Source organism: Sarcophilus harrisii, chromosome 1 (genome assembly GCF_902635505.1).
Source record: "Sarcophilus harrisii chromosome 1, mSarHar1.11, whole genome shotgun sequence".
Lineage (NCBI taxonomy): Eukaryota > Metazoa > Chordata > Mammalia > Dasyuromorphia > Dasyuridae > Sarcophilus > Sarcophilus harrisii.
Genome location: NC_045426.1, coordinates 15,092,081 through 15,118,758, shown reverse-complemented (window position 1 = coordinate 15,118,758; position 26,678 = coordinate 15,092,081). Strand labels below are relative to the sequence as shown.

General features: G+C 40.7%; 1 protein-coding gene and 1 long non-coding RNA gene across 3 annotated transcripts; one reads left to right on the top strand and one right to left on the bottom strand.

Annotated features, from left to right (window-relative positions):
* The first annotated feature begins 3,857 nt into the window (after positions 1-3,857).
* Positions 3,858-10,093, top strand: LOC116421589. 2 transcript variants are annotated; one of them, XR_004232033.1, is made up of 4 exons: positions 3,858-4,057; positions 6,440-6,725; positions 7,411-7,507; positions 9,285-10,093. It is a non-coding gene; the product is annotated as an uncharacterized LOC116421589 (long non-coding RNA). The 2 variants fall into 2 exon arrangements; XR_004232032.1 differs by lacking the exon at positions 7,411-7,507.
* On the bottom strand, positions 4,281-25,096 carry PPP1R17 (protein phosphatase 1 regulatory subunit 17). Its single transcript, XM_031952693.1, has 4 exons — positions 25,006-25,096; positions 19,322-19,474; positions 18,262-18,414; positions 4,281-4,562 (listed from the first exon to the last, which is right to left on the bottom strand). Exons 1-4 carry the CDS (start codon positions 25,085-25,087, stop codon positions 4,483-4,485), a joined length of 468 nt encoding a protein of 155 aa, XP_031808553.1. The 5' UTR covers positions 25,088-25,096; the 3' UTR covers positions 4,281-4,482.
* Between the last annotated feature and the right edge of the window lie 1,582 nt (positions 25,097-26,678).

The following is a 26,678-nucleotide window of genomic DNA, read 5'->3' as shown; positions in this document are numbered from 1 at the left end:
AACCCTGAAATTTTCTGTCTGGATGCTTATCCAAAAGAACAAATGTCTTTTCTTATAGGGAAAGAGGGAGCATTCCCCTGAGGAATATAGCTAAAGTTCATTAGGTACTGGTAGATAATATAAGCATGGAAAAGTCTTAAAATGTCCAGTGGTGAGCGGGATCAGTGGAAAATTAAGTGGAATCAATACAAATAAAATGACTTTATTAGATAATATCAGTGTCTCTGCAGTAACACAGATCCAAGTTGCCTCTTTACATGTGTGACCTGACCATATATATTCCCTGTGAACATGGAACCCGTAATTCCTATGTATATTAACCATAACTGGTGAATTTGTGGGAGAAAATGATCCAGTTTGTGACCGGGAGGGTTATGTTAATACTGCTACTTTTTTTTTTTCTTACTATACTATTTCATTGCTTTGAACTAATTGTGTTAATTGACTAGAAAAAAATAAACGCATTGGGAGAGGCTCACTTTACTGACTATTAAACTATCGAGTATTTTTTTTTTTACCTGGGGGTGGGGAGCAGCTTTTCTGAGGGCTCAGCATGAAAGATAGGGGTTCTTCGAGGGCTCCTTCAGCAAATAAAGAGCAGAATCATGAAGTAGAGAAGCTTATGGTAAGACTCGAATTTGCAAAGCCTTTTTTAAGAGAGTGTTTTTACAAAACACGATTTACATTTTGTATCTTCCCTCCTCCAAGCCTATGTCTATTGAATATAGGAACAATCGCCTATTTTTTTCTTGCCCGTAGCAAGAAGAGCATGCTAATTGTTGGTCTTTTGGGGGAAAAAAATCATTCTTAAAACAATCATTTCATACTAGATTTAACAATGATACTGAGACCTAGGCATAAAGAATGAAATTATTAATAAATTAGAGGAACATAGGATAGTTTACCTCTCAGACCTGTGGAAGGGGAAGGTTTTTATGACCAAAGCAGAACTAGAGATCATTACTGATCACAAAATAGAAAATTTCGATTATACCAAACTGAAAAGTTTTTGTACAAACAAAACTAATGCAGACAAGATTAGAAGGGAAGCAATAAACTGGGAAAATATTTTTACAGTCAAAGGTTCTGATAAAGGCCTCATTTCCAAAATATATAGAGAATTAACTCTAATTTATAAAAAATCAAGCCATTCTCCAATTGAAAATGGTCAAAGGATATGAACAGACAATTCTCAGATGAAGAAATTGAAAATATTTCTAGTCATATGAAAAGATGCTCCAAGTCATTATTAATCAGAGAAATGCAAATTAAGACAACTCTAAGATACTACTACACACCTGTCAGATTGGCTAAGATGACAGGAAAAAATAATGATGATTGTTGGAGGGGATGTGGGAAAACTGGGACATTGATTCATTGTTGGTGGAGTTGTGAACGAATCCAACCATTTTGGAGAGTAGTTTGGAACTATGCTCAAAAAGTTATCAAACTGTGATACCCTTTGATCCAGCAGTGTTACTACTGGGATTATATCCCAAAGAGATTATAAAGAAGGAAAGGGACCTGTATGTGCACGAATGTTTGTGGCAGCCCTTTTTGTAGTGGCTAGAAACTGGAAACTGAATGGATGTCCATCAGTTGGAGAATGGCTGAATAAATTGTGGTATATGAAAATTATGGAATATTACTGTTCTGTAAGAAATGACCAACAGGATGATTTCAGAAAGGCCTGAGAGACTTACACGAACTGATGCTAAGTGAAATGAGCAGGACCAGGAGATCATTATATACTTCAACAACAATACTAGATGATGACCAGTCCTGATGGATCAGGCCATCCTCAGCAACGAGATCAACCAAATCATTTCTAATGGAGCAGTAATGAACTGAACTAGCTATACCCAGAAAAAGAACTCTGGGAGATGACTAAAAACCACTACATTGAATTCCCAGTCCCTATATTTATGCACACCTGCATCTTTGATTTCCTTCACAAGCTAATTGTACAATAATTCAGAGTCTGATTCTTTTTGTACAGCAAAATAATGTTGTGGTCATGTATACTTATTGTGTATCTAAGTTATATTTTAATATATTTAACATCTACTGGTCATCCTGCCATTTAGGAGGAGGGGTTGGGGGTAAGAGGTGAAAATTGAACAAGAGGTTTGGCAATTGTTAATGCTGTAAAGTTACCCATGTATATATATCCTGTAAATTAAAGGCTATTAAATAAAAAAAAAAAAAAAAAAAAAAAAAAATAACAATGATACTGAACTTGATTCAAGGCAGTTGTGATCTACACTGTCCTTCAAGGAGTCAGATTTTGTTGGATGGACCCATTTGGTAAATAGAATTGGTTCATCTGGAGTCCTGTGATACTTTCGAGTTAGATCAAAAGCTCTCTCACATGATCAGTAATGGAACAGGGGTAGTTTAGATTTATATATTAACTGTGTCTTTGATAATATACGTATCATGGAGTTTTCTGAATTCTATTTGCACATCCGTGACTTGTAAGGGGTCCGAGCACATCGCCGGTCCAAAGGTAGCCCAGAATCTAGAATATTAATTACAAAAGGGCAACTTTAAGTTAACAGAAATAATTGCATTCCATTTTCCAAACCACATGCTCTCCCAATCTATCCCGGTTTCAGACCACATCAGCAACAACACAGGCAGCTAAAAGAAATTGCATTTGAAAGAAAACTCTGCTTGAGTCCTTTATGACGCTCCTTCCAAATTATCCCACAATAACTCCAGTCTGCCTAAGTGATAATTAGGCATCAGAAGTCTGCTGCTGTGATCTCTGCCAATGGCTTTGAAAGGGGGCTGGGATTCAAAGGAGGGCTAGAACGTTCCCTGGCATTTTTGAAGTGCGGCAAAGTCTCACAAATTGCCTGGCTCTTGTCCTCACGGAAACCCCCATTTGGTGAGCAGTTTCCTGCTGTAGTTGGTCAATTAGAGTTGGGGTCCTCTCATTAAGGAAGTGGCTTCTTTTGGGTGAACTGGGAGGTAGAGTTTTCTTTGATGTCGGTGGGTGTTCTTTTCAGGAAATGCTGCCTCTAAAATGAAGGGGGAAATTATCTGGGAAGGGCCCACTAATGATGATTATAACGCTGGCCCATATTTATATAGAAATGCTTTACCCTTAATTCCATCTGTCCCATTATCTTGAATGTTATAAGGCCCATTGTAAATGCTTAATAAATGTTCATTCATTTGTTTTCATTATCTAGAAACGATAACCAATGGGCAGAAGCAAATTCCCTTTGGTTTACAAGGCACAGGGGAATGTGTAGATATTTCTTCCTTCCCTAAACTTCCAGAGCACTCTGTTTCTCATTATTTTTTCACACTAAAACTTGTTTTAAGAATTCTTTTTGTAGAGTTCTTTTCTTCTTGTTAAAGAAAGATATTTCTTACTCTCCTCCTTATCCCTCAGATTTCCTAGAGATCACACAGGGCCATTCCCTGGATGAGCACAAGGATGTGCTAGTGTATCCCCAAATACAGTGCATAATCTCTGCAAAGAAGTAAGAGCTCCACTGATATTGATTGAATTAATGGTCTCATAAATCCCGGGAACCTCTTTGTGCCTTTGACTGATCAAGCGTCTCCCCTTGATGTGAATGTAGTCTGAGATTATTAAGTTAGTTGCTGTATAAAATTCATGGAAAATTGTGAATCATTTAAAAATCATTTATTAAAGCACCTATTAGGTGCCAGACATTGTGACAAGCCCTATAGACATAAAGAAAGGTAAATGTAGTCCCTGCCCTCCAAGGGCTTACTTTCTAATGTATGTACAAGAGGTGTAGAGAGTAGCCGGAAGGTAACTAGTAAAAGCTGAGGAAATGAAGAAGCTGGGATGAGGAAAAAGAGCATTCCTGGAAGTAAGGAGCGTGAGAACAAAGGTCTGTGTCTGTAGAGCTGAGTTCTAGAATCAGGTGATTCTAAAGTTCCCATGGAGGCTCTGGATGAGATATGTGGACTCACCCCATCATTAAAACACAACCTCTCACAAGCATGTCTTAGCAGGCTCCGTGGATCCATCACATCAGTCTTGTTATTTTGTATATTTGGCTGATGGCAGGTTGGTTGAATGTTCTCTGCTCCAGCAGCAACCTGGCCCCAAACTCTCACCGACACTATCAGAAGTCACACTGATTAATAGGGGAATTAATAATAAGTGAAGGTTGAGTTGAGGGGGATTGGAAATCGGGAAGGGGATTAAAGGTGATACTTATTGGTCTACACAATGGTAAGAAAATACTATTGAGGAGTAAGATAAAAAATCAGATTTATTTTTGATTTGATATATATATGAATAAACATACATATGTGTGTGTCAGAATTACTTTCCATCATAAGTGTATATGTGTGTCTTGATCAAAGAAGATTAGTTCTAGAAGGTTGATTTATGGGAAAACAGGCGTAGAAAGATATGTTTGTACACTAGGTCTCTATTGAAAATCATTTTAGCCAATTCACACAAATTTTTAGAGGGGGAAAAATACTCTAAAAAGGAAGCTTTTCTCCATCCTTTTCTTCATCTTCCATAATGACTTTATGTCTTTCTTCTTGGAGAAGCCTAACACCTATAAAACAAAACAACAAAAAACACAAATCTGGGATTAGCATCTTTTCTGAGTAAATTAGAAAATTTCTGAGATGTTATAGGAAATAACATGTAAAAATGAAATCAGTGTAGATCTGTCCTCTTACTAGTGAGATAACTTGGGGCAATGGAAAGAACTCTGGATTTGGAGCTGGAACTTCTGACTGTAAATCTTGGTAATGAAAAGGATCAACTGTTTTTCCTCTTTTAAGTCACTTACCTTTATCTGGATCTCAATTTCCCCATCTGTAAAATGAGAATTTGTACTAGATGCATTCTAAAGTCCCTTTCAGATGTCACTCTAGGAACTGATTGTCTAGTGTTAATATTGGCTACCCATAGTACTTTGAGAATTGAAAAATGATTTATAGATATCTCATTTTAGCCACACAACAACCTGGGGTAAGGGGCCACTCGACTAGCAAGTATAAGGCAGGATCTGAACCTGGATCTTCTTCATTCCAAGTCCAAAGATGCATTCACTAGACTGTCTAGCTGCCTTCACCTAAACAAGTTTCTTTGATCATTTCTTTTCCAGCCAGCTTACAGAGATGAAACCGGTACATTTAGACATCTGCCTATAAAAGGGTGAGGATGAGGAAAATTAGGGAGCAGTTACCATTTCTCTCTGCTCTTTGATTTTTGACATCTATGTTCTTTTAAAACCTTCAGGATCACTTGCTTTTTGAAAAGATGGGCCAATTCTAACTGGAGACTGCGCAGGGCCATTGCCTGTCTGGGTACAAAGACATACCAGTGTATTCCCTGACCTAGTACATGATCTCTGAAAAGAACTGAGAGCTAACTTGATATCGATTGAATTAATGGTTCCATAAATCAGGGGAATTGCTTCAGTGTCCTTGATTCTCAAAGGGCTTGATTCAAACTGAACTTGCCACGGGGAAAGCCCAGTCTCCTGGAGTCAGGAGACCTAGCTCCTTGGCTTGGCCATTTAGTCAGCTGTCCTCTCTGACCCACAGTATCTTCATCCCGAACCAACGATTGGCTTGGCGTAGACCATCTTTAATGGGCACTAATTCTATGATTCTAGCTTTTGCTGTGCTGAAACACCTTTAGTGAATGAGAAAAATGCATCTGAGCGCAGGGTCAGGGAAAATGAGCAGGGATCAAGGCTCCCCCTTCCATCCCCGCTGCTCCACAGGAGGCCAGGTCCTTCCTCCTCCACCTGCACTGCTGTCTTTTCCCCCTTCTCTCTTTATGATTCAAGGTCTTTTAGCACTTGGAACCTCTCCCTGAGATCCACAACTGAACAAAGAAGCTGCAGCCCCCACCAGAGACCTTTCTTCATCACTGGATCCCATTCAAAGTGGAAGCAAATTAATGAACCTGCCGGCCACCTTAATGACGAGTGATTTGATTCCATCCCTACTTAGTTTGTATGGGATCTTTCCAAATTAGCTCATATTTGTTGGAGGAGAAAAACAGTTTCAAAAGCCTCGTTGAAGCGAAAGCTTTCCCATAATTCACTTTTGGAACCATGGGAGGTAGTTCCCATCGGTGCCAGCTGAAAAGTGGCTCAGACTTTCTGTGGAAACCAGAGTTGAGAATGACAGTGATGAAGATGATGGCAATAACTTATGTTTATATAGTGCTTTATGATTTCTAAAATGCTTTCATAAACATTATCATTCTCCCAACAACCTGGAGAGGTGGCTGCTATTATAGTCATCATTTCCATTTTACAGATGAGAAAACCGAGGCTGAGAATGATTGACTAGTAAATGTCTGAGGCAGGATTTAAACTGACTCTTGGTCCAGAGCTCTAATAATTAGCTTCCAGCTGCCTCTTATAAAGCTTACCTCACATTTCTCCTATTTTCTGGACTCTTCCCCCAGATTGAGCTCATCATTTGCACAATTCCAGCTGTTCCATCTTCGAGAAGAGGCCCTGGATTCCTGAAGGCTGATACCTGAATTACTCCCAGACTCCCTTGGGGTGTGTGTATGGAGGCAAAGCTGAGAACTTGCTCCCCAATATCTAAGACTTTATCATGGATCCCTATTGTATGTATGTGGGTCTGACCCTGGGCCAAGGAAGGCAGCACAGCACTGGAGAACGGTGCTGAATTTGCACCCTAGACATTCAGTCTGATCTTGCTTCTGCTTCCTGGACAACCTTCAGGTAGAGCATTTAACCTGATTGGGCTTCAGTTTGATGCTCTAAAAAATGAAGGGGATGAACTAAAAAACTCCAAAGGTCCCTTTCAGCTCCAAATTTATGATCTAGAGAATTCTATAATTATGATTTTGTAACCTTTTCCCATCCTTCTCTCTCACACTGGGCTCCTTGATGGTGGTTACTGCCTTTGTCACTCATATTGAGCCGTCACAGAATCGGTCTCAGCATGGGAAGAGACCCTAACCCCCCTTCTTCTAGCCTACCTGGTTGGCCATCAGCCAAGCCATTCCAAAGAGGGGGAAATCAACCTATTCCCTTCTGAGGCAGCTTGTTCCATCCCTCAATTGCTCTCATGCTTACAAGATTTTTCCTTACAGAAAGCCAAATTTCTTTTTTCACCATAAATTTAGAGGGAAAAGTCTTTCAGGGGATCTTCCCCTTTGTTTTGTAGATAAGAAAATGGAAACTAATCAAAGAGTTTAAGAGACTTGTCCACTGTAGCAGAAATGGCTCAAGCTGAGTTTCCTTGACTCCCCATCTTGCCTCCTTTCCAAATGTACCAGAATTCCTCCCTACATGATGGAAAACAGGCCATGGTCTTCTGGGAGCAGTTAGTAGAGTTAAAGGACAACTCGTTTTTTTCATCTTGTTTAATAGAAATCCAGAATAATTTCTCCTGCCATTGTAGAGTGAATACGCTGTACACTGAGATGGAAGACTGGTTTTCGTATTAGTGGTGTGATCTTGGGCAAGTCGTACCACTCTGGGCTACAGTTTCTTAAAATGTTAGTATTTGTACTACTCATCTCCTGGAGTGACTGTGAGGGAAAAGTCTTGTAGACTCTAGACTTCAGCTGTATTTATGGCAAATGCAAATTGTCTCTGCTGACGCTGGTAACCTACTTACAGAAGACAATTTAAGGTGATCAATCACCAATAAATGTGTAGTCAAAGGCTGTGACTAGGTACTTTTCACAAAAGAAAATGCAGGGGCAGCTGGGTGGTGCAGTGGGTAGAGCAGCAGCCCTGAAGTCAGGAGGGACCTGAGTTCAAATGTGAACTCAGACGTTTAATGCTTCCTAGCTAGGTGACTCTGGGCAAGTCACTTACCCCCAATTGCCTCAGCAAAAAAAAAGAAATGCAAACTCTTAAGGCATGAAAGAAGCTACAAATTGCTAGTAACAAGACAAATGCAATTAATAACTATATATATATGTATATTCATATATTTTCAATTTCCAGTCATCTGATTAATAAAGACGGAAAAGCATAAAAATATTGATAGGGTTGTGAGAAGACAGAGGCAACAGTGTTGGAGCAGTGAATTGGCCCAATCATTCTGGGGGGAAAAGAAAGCAATTTACATAAGAATATGTCCTGATGTGCTCTTTGACAAATGATTAAATATATACCCAAAGGAAGTCAAATAAGTCCAATAGGCACAAAAATATTTAATCATCTATCTGCACACGTGAAACAAAGCTGGTTTCTATCCATCCATCCATCCATCCATCTATAGAAGAAAGCTGTCCAAATAGTAGTATATGGCAATATTGGAATATTATTGGGCCACTGGGCAGCAGAGCAGACAGAATGCTGGGTCCGGAGTCACAAAGACTTGAGTTCAAATCCAGCCTCAAAAACTTACTATCTATGTCTCAGTCTGCTTGCCTCAGTTTCTTCACTTGTAAAATGAGTTAAAGAAGGAAATGGCAAACCACTCTGGTGTCTTTGTTTCCAAGAAAAAGCCCACATTGGGTTAGGAAGAGCCTGACATGGCTGAAACAATTGAATGACAACAACATCATTTTGCTGTAGCGACAAAAAACCAAACAAGCATGAAGAATTGGGGGAAATATAGGGAGAACTGTGCAAACTGACACAGAGCAAAATAAGGAGAACCAAGGGAGCAAGTTATATAGTGAGCACAATGATATAAAGGAAAATAAAACCGAAAGACATTAGAACTAGGATAAATGATTAGCCTTGCGTTCAGATGTTAGTCTTGGTAAAAACAAATAAAAACCAAAGTAATAGAAAGATAAGCATAGGATTATGATGGAAGCTAGCATTATTTAGGGTTTTAGGGCTGGTAAGCCATTTTGCTTTTTCATGGGATCATAGTTTTTTATGTGATCCTGACCAGAGCCCTAGAAGCTAAGTGCCATTGTCATCCCCATTTGATAGATGAAGAAACCGAGGCCCAGAGCTGTGAGGTGATCTGTTCAGGGTCCCACAGGTAGCAAGTGTCTGAAGCAGAATTGGAACCCAGATCTTCCTGGCTCCAGCTTCAGCACCGTGTGGGCTCATAAGCTGCTTCTAATGAGACCCACATCTGGCCAAGGTGTTAGATTTCTACCCTCATATACACGTCTTTGTTATGAAAGAAGATTCTATTATAGGAGGAGGGATCTTAAGGAAATGATGAAGGCTATTTTTAAAGATTCAGTAAAAACTGACGTAAAACATGTGTTAAAGAAGTTTTAGCTTTCTGAGAGAGGGGGATGAAGGAAATTCTGAGCTTTCCGCTGAGATTTCCAAAGGCTCGCTCTTTCCTCCTAGATCTCATCGAGGACTGTATCTTGGATCTCTTCCTTCTGGTCCAGCAAGAATAATCCAAGAGCCTGAAGGACCCTCCACAGGCTAGATCGGATGAACTGCTTGGCTCGCTAAGAGCGGGCGCCATATGTCTTATTCATCAGGATGGGGAGCGGTGACAGCTGGAGGCCTTTGGGGACAAACCTTGGCTTGGCCCGGGATCTGGAGACAATCTGTGACTGGGGGAGGAAAAGGGGGGAAGAAGAGGACGCTGGGAGGAAGGTCCTTGGCCCTGGAGGATGAGGGTAGTTAGCGGGAGATTTATGGGTGACGGGAACCCGAGGTCCTGTTTTCAGGCTCTTGAGGGCTAATGAGGAGGGGCCATCTCTAGAGTATTTTTGCTTCTGAGTTCTCCTTTGCACCCTTATTAGAACCCATGTCTAACGCTTTGAACATCTGCCTCGGGCCATTTTCTGATCATTATCGCTGGCAACTCAGCTCCTGCCAAATCTTCAGCTACTCAGAGGCTCTTCAAAAATACAATACTTCAGTTAATATGCTAATAAAAACAAGGATCATAGAACAATGTGTACGGATAAATAAATAGAATTGGCCCTGCCCCTGCATACAAATGGGCTGGAGCAAGGGCTTTTGTTTCATGTGTATAAATGGAGAACTAAGGAAATCCAGTGGATGGAATCTCAGGCTTGCAGGCATTAAGCCTTAGCTTCCTATCTAGCTCTGGTGCTTCCTAAGCACATGACCCTCCACCAGTCCCTTAGCCTCTGTATGGCTCAGGGTTTGTCTACTAAGATACTTTCAGAGCTGGAAGAGACCAGAGCGATATTTTCATTTAAAAACCTTTTTTTTTTCAAATAAAAAATTCTATTTCTCTCCATTTTTTCCTTTTTCCAATACCCACTGGAAAAAAGAGAGAAAAAAATATCCTTGGAGCAAATATCTCTGGTCAAGATAAATCCCCCAATCTTCCATATCCAAAAAACATGTCTCCTGCACCCTGAGTCCATCACCTGTCGGTCAGAAAATAAACATTCTGCTTTACCAGAGCTCCTGGAATCAAGCTCTCAAGTCTTTCTAAACTGTTTTTCTTTATAAAATTAACCTAAATCCTAAGTTTGAGGTCTAAGGGTCCCCCAAAATGTCAGAGACACCCAGATAGGTTTCTCAGGTATGGTGAAAGAAATTTGCAAGCTCAATTTGCCTCTAAGTTTAGGGACAAGGATTTATTAATGCAAAAGTTAGCAAAGAACCAGAAGCAGGAAGGTAAATTTAGAGGAAAAAATTAGAGAGACCAGGAGCTTCAAGTTGGTGATATACTAATTTTAAGGCTTAGAGGTGGGGTTGAAGAGTGGTCTGGTTTTGACTTGGTGCACACGTGCAGGACCCATAGTCCTCTGGGCAAAACTCCTGGGGGGACCTTCTGGAGTGCACTTTTAGGCCTGAAACATCACTAGGTCTACTGGTGGGCATTCAATTTTGTTCCACACCTGTATGAACTTTAAGAACCTCATTATCATTCTCATTAGTCTCAGAAACTCAGTTATCACTGACCGACAGGCTGTTATCTAACAGCCAGAATTATTTGTGGCCTAAGCATCGATCAGAGAGAGTAAATTGGGGCAGATTAGCCCGAGAGAAGCAATATATCATTTTTAACTACATCATTCCCAAGGCCAGGTAATCTTAGGGTTATCGGTTCTTCCACCCAAAGAGCTGCAGCAGGTCATCATTCATTTTAAAGCGGAGGAATTGAATCACAGAAAGGCCAAGGGGCTCCTTCAGAATCCCACCCTCAGCTTTTCCTGATCCCCAAATCCAGCATACTGTCTACTGTGTCATCGAGGCGCTTCTAAATCTGGGTTCTTAACCTTTTGTATGTCTGACCCCTGAGGCAATCCGTGGAATATAGATTATGGAAGTCCAGGAAAGACTATGGACCTCTTCTTAAAATAATATTTTAAATGAATATTATAAAGTACCTAAAATTACAAAGGAAAACAATTATGTATATGGAAACAGTTTTCAAAATATTAAAAAGAAGGAAAAAAACCAAATTTTTGTACTCCAGGTTAAAAACTCCTGCATTAAGCCATAAGTGGCCTGAGTTCTGCATCAAGAGGTGGTATTTCCACAGTGGGAGTTCCCAGTGTAGAAATCATTAATCCCCTTCATATCTTATATACATAAATATGAAGCGGTTCTGTCTGTCTCTGTCCCTCTTTTTCTTTCTCTCTCTCTTTCTCTCTCTATTCATTTGTCCATCCACTTATCCTGCTCTCTTTTTCTCTCTGTCTCTTTCTCTTTTTCTCTTTCTTTCTTTCTCTATCCATCTGTCCATCCACCTATCCTACAGTGTCTCTTTCTCTTTCTCTCACTCTCCATAAGTGTGTATATATGTATAATATATATACATGTATAGTTACATATATATACATATGTATGTGAATATAGATTAGATCTAGTTTCTAGGCTTTATAATCATATCTGATCAGGTCACTGGTGAGGCAGTTTACACACAAACATGTGTGGGAAGGCTGGGGTAGAAGGAAATGAACACTATGAAATTCTATGCATTGACAGATTTTTATAATGAGAGAGAGAAAAAAATAAATCATGGGCAGCAAAATCTCCACTTTTGAAAGGGGTTGCCCTTTCTGTGACAATACTCAATTTCTCCTGCCCATAGCTTATTTGTACAAATGTTTACATGCTGACTCCCCCATTAGACTGTGAGCTCCTATCCCCAGCACTTACTAAGTACATTGCCTGGCACATAGTGGGTACTTTAAAAGTGCTGACTGGCTACAACTCTAACCTATCCATAAATTTAAGGATTGGATCAAATGATCTTGAAGTTGCCTTAGATATAAATCTATCATCTTATAACAGATAGCCCAATAAAGCTAGCTGGATGATAGATAATTAGATAGCTAGATGAATAGATAGATAGATAGATGGATACAGCATTTTTAATGCAATTACTCTGTATCCATCATTATGCTTAATGGTTGGGGTACAAATAGAAGTAAATAAAACATATCCTGCTCCCAAGGAGACAAGAGGAAGATGCCACATAGGAACTATGGGGAATAGGAAGCCAAAGCTGGCCAACAGAACCCAGGGTAGTTGGAGGGGGATTCCCATTTTTGGCCTATGATGCTTCGGGGAAAAAGATGTTTCCCGGAATTCTGCTTGTTCTGCTTAAAGGGAACCCAGAGAGACAATTTAGTATAACATTGGGATTTAGAGAGGTGAGATTGATTCCTCCAGATCCCAGGCAGAGATATGTCTAATAAGTGACAAAATCCCAGAATCTCAGAGACAGAAGCTCCTCTTGTATAACCCAGATTGGGATAAGAAGCCACTCTCCAACACAGCTGACAAGTGGCCATCCAGAAGGCCTCCATTGAGGGAGGTCCCAGCCTCCAGTGGTACATTCTAATTTTATGTGACTTTAATTATTAGAAAGTCTCTTCTGATAGTCTGCAAGTAAAATTTTGAAGCTCTCCACACTCTCCCTCTTCCTTTTTCTTTTAGTCTTTTTTTTCCCATTTCATATTCCTTCCCTTCACATCTTTTTCTTTCAGTCAAACCAACCTGCTAGCTGCCCCTGGACAAAATGACAGCCAAGTTCCCACTTCCTGGCCTTTGACTGATCAGTCTCTCTTTTCCTTCACCTTGAGCTTCATCAGACTGTACATAAACCTTTCCTGACTCCCCCCCACCAAATACATAGATGCTCCATTTACATTTACTCAAAAATTTTTTCAGGTAAAGCATGAGTTCTGCAAAGGAAGGACTGCTTAGTTCTGGTCCCTGATCTTGAGCTCTGAGCGCCCAATATTAAATACCTAGTGGGCACTTACAGATAGTTGTTGCCTTGTATTATATTGAGATAGAGAAAAAACCCCAGAAAAATGGCCAGCTGTGTGGAGCCATTGGCTATCGATTATATAATGTGTGTTATAAATAATACATAGCATGTAGAATTAGCTTAATTTCCCCCCTACTGGGGCTTTTAAGTCACCTTACAGAAGTCAAGAAAAGCTTTAACTGCGTAAACAATGTGATAAAGAAATCATATGAGTGCAGGGAGGGCTCAGCTACTCCCAGAGCAGTATGTTCTGGGGCCTGGAGGAAGGAGGGATGAAGGCCATTTGGTCTTCTGCTTCAACTTCCGATCATTTTTCTGGGAAGAGAGAACAGGAACAATGTGTGTTTCCTTTTTGGGGGGAGCGCTGCTGGGAGGAGGGGATCCGATGGTGTCAGTACATCTACCCTCCCCACTGGGGTTTTTATCAGTAACATAGAATGCAATTCATTCCCTTAAGCAAAACCAGAGAGAAGCAAAAAAGGGTAATTTCAAGTAGAAACTAAGATACCTGAGACAGCACGCTGTGATGTAAGAGCATAGCACTGGCTTGGGAATCAGGGAGGCCCATGGTTTTGTAATAACAATAATTAACATTTATATAGTCCCTACTCTGTGCAAGATGCAGTAAGTACTTCATAATTATTATCTCACTTGAAGCTCACAACAATCCTGGAAGAGAAGTGCTAGCATCATCCCCATTTGACAGATGAAGAAACTGAGGCAAAAAGAGATTAAATAAATATATATGCCCAGGGTTCCATAGCTTGTAAATATCTGCGGCTGGATTTGAACTCAAGTCTTCTTGATTCCATTTGAGAGTGCTCTGTGTACTGTGGCACCACCTAGCTGCCTCTGACTCCCAATCCTCTGAGTCTCCATTCTCTCATCAGTGAAAGGGGAATATTTATGTGTACAGGAGGGGTAAAGATTAAATGAGATGAAGGAAGAAAAGGATTCTGAAAATCTTAAACTGTCATGGAAATGGGAGATACTATTGTCTTAGATCTAATGGGTCATTTCTTATTATTTTGGACATTTATTTATGTCTTTGTTCATCCAACAGACATTTATTTTGACTTGCTTTGCAAGAGAGGAAGACTATTATGGCTCTCTCAGTGTTCCAGGTAACTCGCTAAGATTTTTAAGTTGAAGAAAAGGCACAAGGTTATATTTAATTGTTGCTCTGAATTGTATGTCTGCTCTGTTCCATTGATCTACCTTTCTGTTTCTTGGGAGAGATAGCCAGTATCAGATAGTTTCGATAATTACTCCCTAATAAGATAGTTTAAGATCTGGTACTGATAAGCCTCCACAATTACATTTTTTCTGTTAGTTCCTTTAATTCTTGACTTTCCAAATGAATTTTTTAATTATTTTTTTCTAACTCAGTAAGACAATTTTTGGTAATTTAATTGGACGAAACTGAAAATATCAATTAGTTCAGGTAAAATTTTATGGTATTGGCCCTGTCTATCCATGAACAATTAATACTTCTCCAATTATGTAAATCTGATTTTATTTGTATAAAAAGGTTTGGGTTTTTAAAATTTGTTTATGTAGTTACTGGGTTTGTTTTGGCAGGTGAACTATTGGGTATTTTATGTTACCTACTGCTACTTTAAATGGTTATCTCTTATTATCTTTTCCTGCAAGATTTTGTTTGTGATATATAGGAATAGCCTTCTTCCAGAAATGATTAGAGAAAAAGAAAAATAACCCATGTGTTCTAATTTTCTTTGTAGTGACAAAGAATTAGAGATTTCAGGGATGTCCATCAATTGGGAAATAGTTGAACAAAATTGTGATGGAATACTATTGTTCTATAAGAAATAATGAACTCAATAATTTAGGAAAAAGATGGAAAGATTTGCATGAAATAATGAAGAGAGAAATGAGAAGAAACAAGAAAACAGAGAAATGAGAAGAAACAAGAAAACATTGTATACAGTAATAGCAATTATGTTCTAAGAACAACTTTGAGCAACTAAGTCATTGTGACTATTACAAATACCCAAATTAACTACAAAGGACATATGGAGGAAGATGCTATCTGTGTCCAGAAAAAGAACTGATAAATAGAATAATTTTACACATATACCTATTTGTGTCTAATGGTAGCCTTCACTAAGATGAAAGGGGGAGGGAGGGAAGGACAAAAGGGGAATAAAGGAATGATAACTTAATTATATATTTAAAAGTAATAGCAAATTTTACCAATAAATTTGTGGTTTCATGTACAATCATCTTTTTTATTGCACTGTAATAGAAATACTTGTTTTTTACATAAATTAAAAATAAAAAATTTTTTTTAGAAAGAAAAGGTACAGATTTGTATGGGTTCTTTTTACCACTGAAAACTCAAGTCCATCTCCTATTCCTGAAAAAGACAAGGACAAGTATAACTTGCAATAATGCTAGAAAGATTAGGAGGCAACAGACTGCTGACAACTCTCAATTCCAGCTGAAAGAGTTTTGGTATTTTTCAGTTGGCAATAGGGAGCCAGTGAAGCTTTTTGAGCCTAGGAATGACTTGAGAATGAGAAATACTCTATGACTCTAGAGTATGACTCTAGCATTTAAATGAAGGATGAATTGGAGGAAGGAGATGGAAGTGGCAAGATCTGGTCAGAGGCTATTTCAATAATAAAATGGTACCAATAAATTATCCTAGGGATGATGTGTAGGGAAGGCAGTGAGAATGGAGAGAAGAATGAAAAGAAAAATGAAAAGAATGAAAAGAAAAAATAATATGAGGTTGGGGTAAAAGTGACAAGATCCAGTAACGTATTGGGTAGAAGAGATGGAGGAATAAGAAGAGCTGAGATTTATCCCAAGAACACCAACGTGGGAGACTAAAGGAAGAGTGGATCCATGGGCAGAAAGAGTGAAGTCAGGAGGAGGAAGGAATCAGAGAAAGGAAAGGACCTTGGTTTGGTATTGATATCAGAGATTACCGGTCACAAACCCTTAGCTAGAAAAGGCTATCGGGGGGCACTCAGCCCAACCTGGGACCCCTCTACTTCAGCCTGGATTTAAACAAGAACCTCCACTCTATGTCCTACAAATCCCCATCCCCCTTTCATCAATAATACTGTTCAGCATTTTGACGACCACCTCAAAATCCGGGGAAGTCTATCATAGTGTAGATTAAATGACTGGATACCCTTAATTCCCTATTCTTCCAGGAGACCTTAAAACAGCTACAGACCTTCAGTGCTACAGGAGTGAAGTAGGGACCGAGGCGTCCCTAGCATATTGAACTATATTGGATCAAATCAGACTGAATTCAGGTGTTGCATGGGGGATGGAGCTGGGGAAAGCAGAATCTCATCCTTCTCAGATGGCTTGTGAGATACCGGCCCAGTCGGCTTTCTGAGCTCTCGTGTCTTCCTTTGGAAAACAAGGAGCTTCCAACTCCATGTCCGTGAGTTTCTGAGATGAATTAATTTTCTGCAATTGATTTCTCCATAAAATGTCATCTTGGGAGGAGGTGAAACTGCAACTGCTAATTGGTTACAGTTCTGAAGTGCTAAGTTAAGTGAGAGATGTCAAGTTCTTGCTCTCATAGAGCTTACATTTTAAAGAGGGAAGAGAACCCATAAAGGGGAGATATGGGAGGTGGAAACAATAATTCACTTCCGTTCACAACATGATAAAGCTGGTGTCTGGTTTTGGGCAAGATGAGGCAAAAACTCACCCATCAGAGCCTGTTGGACCAGGGCCAGAATCCAAAGCTGGGTGGAAGTAGAGATGAAGATGAAGGTCAAGAATAAACCACATGGTGAGTAGAAAGAATATTGGATTTCGGATCATGAGCACCTGGGTTCAAGTTTATACATTATGGTTATAGTTATAGAACTCTCTCTCTCTCTCTCTCTCTCTCTCTCTCTCTCTCTCTCTCTCTCTCTCTCTCTCTTTTTCTCTGTCTCTCCCTGTCTCTCTCTGTGTGTCTCTCTCTGTCTCTCTGTCTCTCTGTCTGTCTCTGTCTGTCTCTGTCTGTCTCTGTCTCTCTCTGTATGTATATATGTGTGTGTTTATATATATACACATCTATATGTATACATATAACTATAACACCTTATAGTTGTGTGACCCTGAGCAAGTCACCCAACTTCCCTGGAGTCATTCAGTAGGTAGAAGACCAGACCTGGAGTCAGGAACATTTGGCTTCAGACCCTGCCTCTACCTGCTGGCTGTGTGACTGTGGCCCTCAGTTACTTTGCCTGTAAGAAGAAGGTGTCTCTGAGTCTGAGGTGCCTCAGACTCTTCTCTTTCCCATCAGTGTCTGGCACAGAGCAGAGCACTTGGATTATTGGTGGGCAGGGGACTAACCTGTGCAGCCACAAACCATGAATTCAGAGGCAAGCGCATCCCTGATACGGAGAAGCCATGGGAGAGTGGGAGGGGGTCATGGGAGGACCGTTTGCTGGGCCGTTTGCAGGCCTGGGTGGTTGTCATTGTACCACGCAGCGAGATAATGTATAAAGAGGTCACACAACAAGAACGTGTGTAAGTCCCCGACCAAGCTCGGTTTTTATCCGCTCCGTTGCATGAGTGCGGTGGTTGCGGGAGGTATGGAGCGGGCAGCCACGCAGAGGATGGAGCGGGGCCCAGGGTCAGAAGAACCAAGTTCGAATTCGCCCGCAGACACTTCTGGCTGCCTCAGTTTCTCATCTGCGAAGCGAGCTAGAGAAGGAAGGGCGCCTGCCCAGTGTCTCTGAGAGAGGGTCGCGCTTGGACATCACTAAATAAGGACACTAAGAGAACTGTGTGTGCACGTGCAGAGAATAAGCACGCTCGGGTCATAGAAGAGTGGGCCCTTTGTCAAGCTTCTCTTAAACACACACACGTGTGTATATATGTATAGATATAGACTATATAACGTGGATTTTTGTGAGCAACTTTCTAAGGACGAGCCTTTCTGCTGCCCAGGGAGATGCTGGCCGGCTCCGGCCACAGAATCAGACCCGGACTCTGCCCCTCACCAGCCATCAATGGGTGCAGAGCCTGCGGTGGGTCAGCCCTGACCCCTGCCCTGCAGCCGATGGAGGCCGACGCCCCCCCCCCCTCCACCGGTGGCTTTCACCTGCCAGGGCTCTCCTTTACCTGCCACGAAAGGGGACGTGTGCAGGGCGGGCGTGTCCTTTCTCCGAGGCTTTTTCGGCTCCAGGTCCCCGCTATGAAGCGCCGGGCTCAGTTTGCTCTTGGGTGGGTTCTCGTTGATGTCGCATCTCTGTGTCAGATGCTCAGAAAGGACACCTGCAGGTGGGGCAGAAGAGGAGATGGGTCAGACCCGGACTTCGTTCCCACAAACACACAGACATGTTCAGAGTCTGGTCCCGATGAGCTCGCTCAGCTACTTCCCCCCCACACACATGTGCTCATGCACTCTCAGCAAACCCTCGGAGTCAGAGAATACGAGCAGAGCTACAGACTAGGGAAAAACAGCTCAGGCCGTCTTCACTTGGGGGGTTTGATATAATTTTAATTTCAATAGTATTGATTTCAATTCCAATATTTCAATAGAATTGTTTTCCTTTATAATGTTATCCATTTAGTTTATGAACTTAAAACATTATTTTAAGAAAAGTTTGCAAATTACTGCAAAAGGGATCCTTAAACACACCAAAGACAACCCTTTTTTCTGTCTTTTCTTTCTCTGTCTCTCTCTTCTCTTTCTGTCTCTGTCTGTGTCTCTTCTTCTTTTTGCTCTGATTTTGCCCAACACTTTCATGCTGTGTGTGAGGAAATGGAAGTTAAGTAACTAGTTCAAGGTCACACCTCTGACCTCAAATCGGCTTCTGGACTTGAGTCAAGAAAAACTAGATTTGAATCTTGCCTCTTATTTTCTGGGCTAATCAATTAACCTTTCATTTCCTCATGTGTAAAATGATGGGGCAGGGGACTGACCTTTAAAGTCCCCTTTGGTTCCAAATCCAGAATCTGCACAAGTCCTAGAGCTTCACCCCAGCCTTTTCCCTCTATTCCTGTCCCAGAAGCCCCTCTGGCTCCCAAAGTCTGAGCCACGATGTAATAAAGCTGCCTTTTTCTATGCTTCCTTTCCTTTTTCCCAATCCCCACTTAGTGCCCACACCCGTCAGAGCTGAAAACCTAAGATTGTTTTTCCACAGCATCAAGTTGGCTCCATTTCACGGTGTCGAATCACCTGTCATAAAAGGAGGAATGTGTATTGCAGGTGCGTCTTTTCTCCTTGGCTTTTTTTGCTCCAAGTCAGGGTTTGGGGCTCCCTGAATTGTTTTTCCCTTCCTGGGCTTCTTTTTAATTTCACAACTCATAATGAACTGCTCCGAAATGTCATCTGCATTTGACAAAGGAAGGAAAAATCGGAATATTGTAAAACCCTGTTCACAAAGTGAAAATTGGCAACGTGGGACAGAAAATCACTTTTAGATTGCTTTTGGGGGGTTTGGGGGGGAGGGAAAAGGAAGGATATAAAAATCTATTATTGGAAGATGCAATTGAAGCTGTAATTAACTGCATGATGAAAGAATGGTTTCCAGTATTTATGGTCGCTTTCTGCCTCTTTATCTGGTTGTTATTCCTGCCTTCTCTTGAAGCAACCCTCAGGGCTCTCATTTGGCATCTTCTTTGCTATAAAAATCTACTCAGAAGGAAACACAGATGAGCAGGACAGCTTTGAAAGTAACAAGGTGAATTTGTCATAGACTTTTAAAAAGCATTAGAGATTCATGTATTCATATGCAATCACCTTTTTTGTTGTTATTGTACCGTGGATATAGAAAATATATTTCTTTTTGCATTTCTTAAGTGAAGAATTTAAAGCCCATAAAAGGCCTAATACATAAAATTACCTTATGTAATCTATAAGGCAAATGCATCAAGTATAAATTTCTTTCTAATTCATCACACTAAACACTGAATCCTGTTTCTTAGGCTATCCAGGTCAAAATTCATACTTTACAGGTGTAGAAACCGAGGCCCAGAGAATTAAAGTAACTCGCTCAATTTCCCAGAATTAGTTTAACAAAGAATTTATTGGGCACTTATGTGCCAAGCACTGTGCGTGGGTAGTAAGTGTCAAGGGGAGGATTTGAACCTAGGGCCTTTGATCCCAGATCCACTTTGTGCTTGGACCATTCAACTAGCCTCCTAATTATTTGTTTATTATATGTGAGGTTTCCTCATGAGTGTACCTTTAGTACAAATGGAATGATAGCTCACTTGAGTTTTGCAGAGTTTCCTAGAGGCAAATCTGATTATCTCAGGTAGTTCTCAAGCAATTATCCATATCTCCATATTCATTCTAGTTCACAATTCATAGACAGTTGATATTAGGGAGTTTCCCAGAGTCTAACTCTCTTTAAAAATACATTAAAACAAGGTTTGCTCTACTAGATAGAGCCCCCAGGGAATCATACAACCAACACAAAAGGGATGGAACCTCCATAACTATAAATGGAGTCCCAATTAGTGCCAGCACTAACTGGCCCCCAATGGATGCTCACAAGTTTTTAACCTGGCCCAACTGAAGAGGACCTTAACAATGACAAGCAACCACAGTTTGCGTGGAGTTGTATTTTTGTCTTGATATTTCATAAATGAGATGTTGATAGGGGCAATACTTCTTCCACTGATACAGATTGTGGTCTTCTGAGTCCCAATGAATGGTTTTGTGACCTGTTTTGGGATCTAATGATAGAAGGGATAGGAGCAAAAAAATCGGTACAGGAATGGGATCGTGATTTCAGTGATAGAATGAACTCCAGGATGAGGAAACTATGGTTACTCATTTTTGCTGATACGTGGTATTTTGGGAGTTGCCTAGCCCACCAAAAGTTTAAATAATTTCCTCAATGTCAGTGCTTGATACAAAATAAATGCTTGATAAAAGCCAATTGATTGACTTTCAGAGGTGGGATTTAAACAAAGGTTTTCCTGATTCTGAGAAGGGTTCTATTTTTGTTACACTCTACCGCCTCGGTAAAATCAAAACAAAACTATGTCGTAATCAATATATAATAGGGGTGGGAAGAGAATTGAGGCAAAGAGTTCAAGGAAATTTGAGGAAGGATTGATGGTGTTTATCTCTACACAGAAGCTTGGATCTGAACTGGATCTGCCAGAATATGCAGGATTTCATCAGGCAAAGGGGGAGGACATTCCAGGCACATAAAATAGCCAGAACAAAGAGATGGACAAAAAGGAGAGCAAGGTGAAATCGGGGGAGGGATGAGAAGGCCAGTATGGCTCTAAAATAAAGTGAACAACAGGATGAACTGTGAAATAAGGGGTAGCATGGCCTAGAGACAGAATGTGGGCAAGCTTGAATGCTGAAATAAGGAGTTTGGATTTTATCTCCCAAGCATTAGGGAGCCATTGAAAATTATTGAACAACAGAGGGTGATAGTCAGACAAATGCATTAGGAAAAATGATTTTGCAGAGATGTATAGAATTGATTTGGGGGGGCAATGATAAGAGCATTTGTCAATTGCTTTCAGAAAAGCAAATGATGAAGTCTCTCATGATACTGTTGTGGACAAGATGGAGAAATGTGGACCAGACAACAATATAATTAGATAGCTTTGGAATTGGTTGAATGACCTAACCCAAAGTGTAGTTATTAATGGAGTGATGTCAACTTTGGCCAGTGGGGACTTGGAGGAAGAATGGAGGGAAAAGATCTATAGAGAAGTGCCCCAGGGATACATCCTTAGCCTTGGGCTGTTCAACATTTTCATCAATGACTTGGATGAGGTCATAAACATCATGTGTGTCAAGTCTGCAGACGGCACGAAGCTGGGAAGGACAGTTAGATGGGGACCTTTTTGTACTCCAGCTAATTGGGAAGGACACATTGCAAGCTAATCAGGATCCAAGAAGATCTTGACAGGCAAGAGCAATGGGCAGGATCCTGAATATAAATTATCATGCAAATAAATATCATAAGGATAATGGCCGAAAGGATGGTGGGATTGGTGGTCAAAAGGTCACCACAGAGAGCCTGATAGAATTTGGGAGATGGAAGCCAGATTGCAAGTTACTAAAGGGGGGGGGGGGTTGAGGACATGGAGACCTCAAGTCGAGACTTGTAATGAAAGGGAGGACTGAGGGAAGACTGATACAGCTTGACAGTATGGTGAAATCGATAGATGACTTTTCTTTCTTTTCTTTTCTCTTCTTTTTGTTTTTCTTTCTTTTCTTTTAGGATATTCTAGATCTGAAGATATATATATAGGCAGACAAGGAGTCAGGAGAGAAAGAAAAATTAGAGAATGGATAATTAAACAAATGGTTGGTGAATGTGTAGAAAGAGAAATAGAGATTATGGAGCTCCAGCATGGAGGGCTTAATCAAGAGTAAGATATGACAGGCTAAAAAAAATTACTTTTTTCTGCTACATAGATTTCTCCCAAACCTTTGATAAAGAGTCTCTTGTTATTTTGGGGGAAATGATAAAGAGACATGGATTAAGAAATGGTCCGATGGCCATACTCAAAAATTTGTCATGAATGCTTCCACATCAATGTCAAGACAACAATCATTTATGATTATTAATTATATATATAATAATTATATATTAATTATATATGCCAGGAACTATGATAGTGCTACAGATACAAAGAAAGAAAAAAAAGCTCCTTACTAGGCATTCACAAATTAATAGAGGTTTCTAGTAGACCCCCCCAAGGATCTGTGATCCACTCCACTATTAGCATCTTTATCTTGGATAACAAAAAAATGTAGATAACTTGTTCCTCCCATTTGCAAATGGTCCAAAGCTGAAAGGTTTATCTAGTCATCTAAGTGATAGAGTCAGAGTACAAAGGGATCATCATAGGCTAGAAAAGCAGTTCTCATAGTTTAGTTTGGGGACTACTGAGACTTGCAAAGGGCTCCATGACTTCCATATGATTTTCACAATAATACTAAGATGTTTTAATTTCTAATATAGTAAATCTAGTTAGTTATCACCCTCATAAACAGCCTTTCTTTGGGGAAGGTCTTCAATAATTTTTGAGTGTAAAGGGTCTTGAGACCAAAAGGTTTGAGAACCATTAGGCAAGAGATCTGGGGAGAAATGGAAAATGATTAGAGATAAATAAAAAGCCTTATACTTGGGTATTTAAAAAAACAACTAACTCCATGGATCCAAGATGGAGGCAGCGTGATTATTTTGGGAAAAAATCCGAAGGCTTAAGTGGACTACACAGTTCCCTCTGAGCCAGCAGTGAGATGCAGCCCCCAAAAGTGGCTGCTTTAGGAGGGGAGGAGGAGAGGAGCTTTCAGATATGGTCCTGTCGTAGTACTCAGCCCCAATCAGACTTCATGTGGAGGATTGTGTCAGTGCTGCTACTGCAGCTTCCAGAGAGCACGAGAACTGGCTTCAAGTCTTTGAAGACTGGATATGTGAAGGAGAGATTGTTTGGTGTGATTTCAGATAATTGGGAGCCCTGGGTAGAAGATGCAGTAAAAGAAGGAAAAAGAGAGAGAGACAGAGACAGAGAGAAAGAAGCAGAGATACAGAGAGAAAAAGGAAGAGAGACAGAGAGACAAAGACAAAGAGAGGCACAGAGATAGACAGAAACAGAAAGACACACACAGACAGAAAGGGAGAGACAGACAGAAGCAGACAGAAAGAGAAACAAAGATAGAAAAAAGAGAGAGAAAAAGAAAGGAGACAGAGACAGAGAGAGACACATAGAAAGAAAGAGACAACAAGAAGGAAGAAGGATAGAGAGAAGGAAACACACAGACAAACTCTTGATATCAGAAACAGAAACAAAAAGTCCTAACTACAGCAGTATCCCCAAGCAGAGTGGGTTTTCTGGGGATGTTCCGGGCTCCCTATCACCAAAGGCCTCGGATTTGGGAATGCCCTCATAGAAATTCCTCCTGGGATTTGGTTGCACTAGCGGGCTCCTGCGCTCCCTCACACTTTCAGCTTTTGGGATTCTGGAATTATTAGAAAAGTCAACCGTGTGTCTGGTGAATAATGCTCCAAGACAGCGGTTTTCGCCAGTGGTCTCAGATGAACGAGGACTACGACCCCATCAGTGGCTCCTCCCGGAGAACACCGACCCCTGTGACCCCCATCCATGGACTCTCTCACCTCCATGATGTTTTTCCCAGAGCCCGGATTTTGCTTCAATTTTGACTTTTACTTAAATTGCGCCTTTTGTGGTTTCCAATTTTGGAGAAATCTCTGAACATAAACTATCTTGATGGTAAATGGGGAGGGGGCAGAGGCACGTAATAACCAAAGAGGAGCATAAACAAGGACTATGAATATGCAAAAGGCACATCGATCAAAAGTGGGAGCATCTCATTTTTAGAAATGGGTAGAGGCAGAGATGCTTCTGGTATTTTCATTACAAAGGTTATGCAAAAAGTCAGTTCTGGAAAGGAAACAGATTGACAATAAAGCTGAAAAAAACTGCTTAAAATTCTGTCTTGATAGGCAAAAAGAGATATTTGAAATATTTTATTGAAACCGCACATGGGGTGCATGCATACAAGTAAATACTGGAAGCGGGCTATAATGCCACATTCGGTTTATTGCTTTACAAATGCTGAGACCGTGACTCTTTTCTGATCAGGGAGGAGAACAATGCTTCCTTCTTCTTTTTTTGCCTCTAATTAATTTCCCTCTAGAGCTTCAGCTAATATTTACATGCTGAGCCCAGCAGGAGCAAATACTTTTTGTCTGTCCATCTGGCGATGGCTCCGTCACCAGAAGGCGCAGTCTATCAGGTTTCACGGGGTCTCACTTCTCCTCCATTGAAAGCTGCCAATGGGCAGCATTTATTGCCGGAGAAGGGTCTCCCGATTCCCACGGTGGCCCTTGACATCAGCCCCATGACATTTACCCAAGTGGTTGCTGCGTGTGTCTCGCTTGTCCAGTCTCTCCTCCGGGAGCTTGCGCGACTGGATCCGCTCGGTGGACATCATCGAAAAGGGGCTTAGCTGCAGAGGAGTGAGAAGCAGACTCATTCCCTCATTAAATCATCCCCTCAACAGACATTTAGTAAGCAACTGATATATCCGTTTCCTCACCCTTACCCAGAGTCCTCTCTGATAAGGAATTTATAGGTCTGGATTTGGCCATCCTTTGCTCTCCAAAAATTGCAGCACATTATGCTACATGGTAGGAGAGGCAAAAAAGGAAATAACATGGAAGAACGGGGGCCTTTGAGTCTTACCCCCCTTGTTGGAGAATTGAGACCAAAGATCATGCAGGGGAATGGAATAATAAGGAATATTTATATAGCACCATAAGATTCAAAAAGCTAGTTTTCCACGTATCATCTCATTTGATCTTCACATTCATCAGAACTTGAATTTGATTCCAAATCCTAGACTCAGTCCATTTATCTCATTGCCTTCCCACAATGATCCCTGAAGTTCCTCACATTTACTGTCACAACTAAGGCACAGTAAGTCTCTAAACTCTATCTTCAAGTCTCATGTTTTTATAGTCTGAAAGTGTTTCTCTCTCTCTCTCTCTGTCTCTTTTTCTGTGTCCCTCTGTTTCTGTTTCTCTTTCTCTGTCTCTCTGTCTTTCTCTCTCTCTCTCACTATATGTGTGTGTGTATGTGTGTGTTTGTGTGTGTTGTATGAAGGGGATGATCAGAATTTCAAGAGGCTAATATTCCTGTAAAGCCTTAACCCCAGCACTTCCCCAGAACACAGTGGGCACTTACAGATCCTTGTTGGGTAAGAGAGTGCCCTGCAGAATCGGCCTTTTTAGTTTAATGGCCTTTCTTAGTGGAAGGTCATTTGTAGGGAATGGGAAAAGTGCCATCTTTATTTGGAGCCATTTCAATCTTGTTTCTGGCTCTTGTTAGATACGCAACTATAGGGAATCTACTTAATAAGAACAGTAATGGTGATGATGGTGTTAGCTAACAGTTCTATAGCACCTACTATGTGCCAGAAACTGTGCTAAGCACGTAATAATTGTGATTTCTTTTGACCCTTCCAACTTTGTATCTTTTAGTCTCAATGTCCACGTGAACAAAATGGGGACAACACCCATAGAACCTGTCTGTGTGTACTGATCAATGGCTAATAGCCACTTCTCAAAAAAAGGTGTGTTCCTGACATACTTTAAAGCTATATTGACATGAGCATTTTCTCCATCACTTACTTGACTCTAGACAACCAACAAAATAATTGCTCGTATCCTGATTGGTGCCTTTGCTAATCTCACCCCCTCCCCGCCCCCAGCATTTAACCATCAAGGGCACTCTGAGTTTGTTCATGTTTATGCTTAGACCTGCCCCAGGGTCCCACCCCGTCAGGTCCAGTGAGACCATGTATGTGAAGAGCATTGCAAAGGCAGGTCATCTCGTGTTATTCCTGTCATTCAGAGGTTGAAACAAGGTCATAGGCAATTCAAGGACTGCATTTTGGGGGGCCAGAAAGGTCCCACCTTAAACTGGAATTTTTACTTTCTTTTCTTTAGCATCCATGGTCAAAGAGAAGAAGGGCTACTACATCTTGGGTCAGAAAACAGTTTAAAGTTTCATTCCATCCATTT

Excerpts from the sequence above, each read along its gene's own strand:
- PPP1R17 (XM_031952693.1), bottom strand. The coding sequence starts at position 25,087 with ATGATGTCCACCGAGCGGATCCAGTCGCGCAAGCTCCCGGAGGAGAGA. Across the intron at positions 19,475-25,005 it reads CACACGCAGCAACCACTTGG|ATGACATTTCGGAGCAGTTC; the intron begins GTAAATGTCATG and ends TGTCAAATGCAG. Across the intron at positions 4,563-18,261 it reads CACGTCCCCTTTCGTGGCAG|GTGTTAGGCTTCTCCAAGAA; the intron begins GTAAAGGAGAGC and ends TTTGTTTTATAG.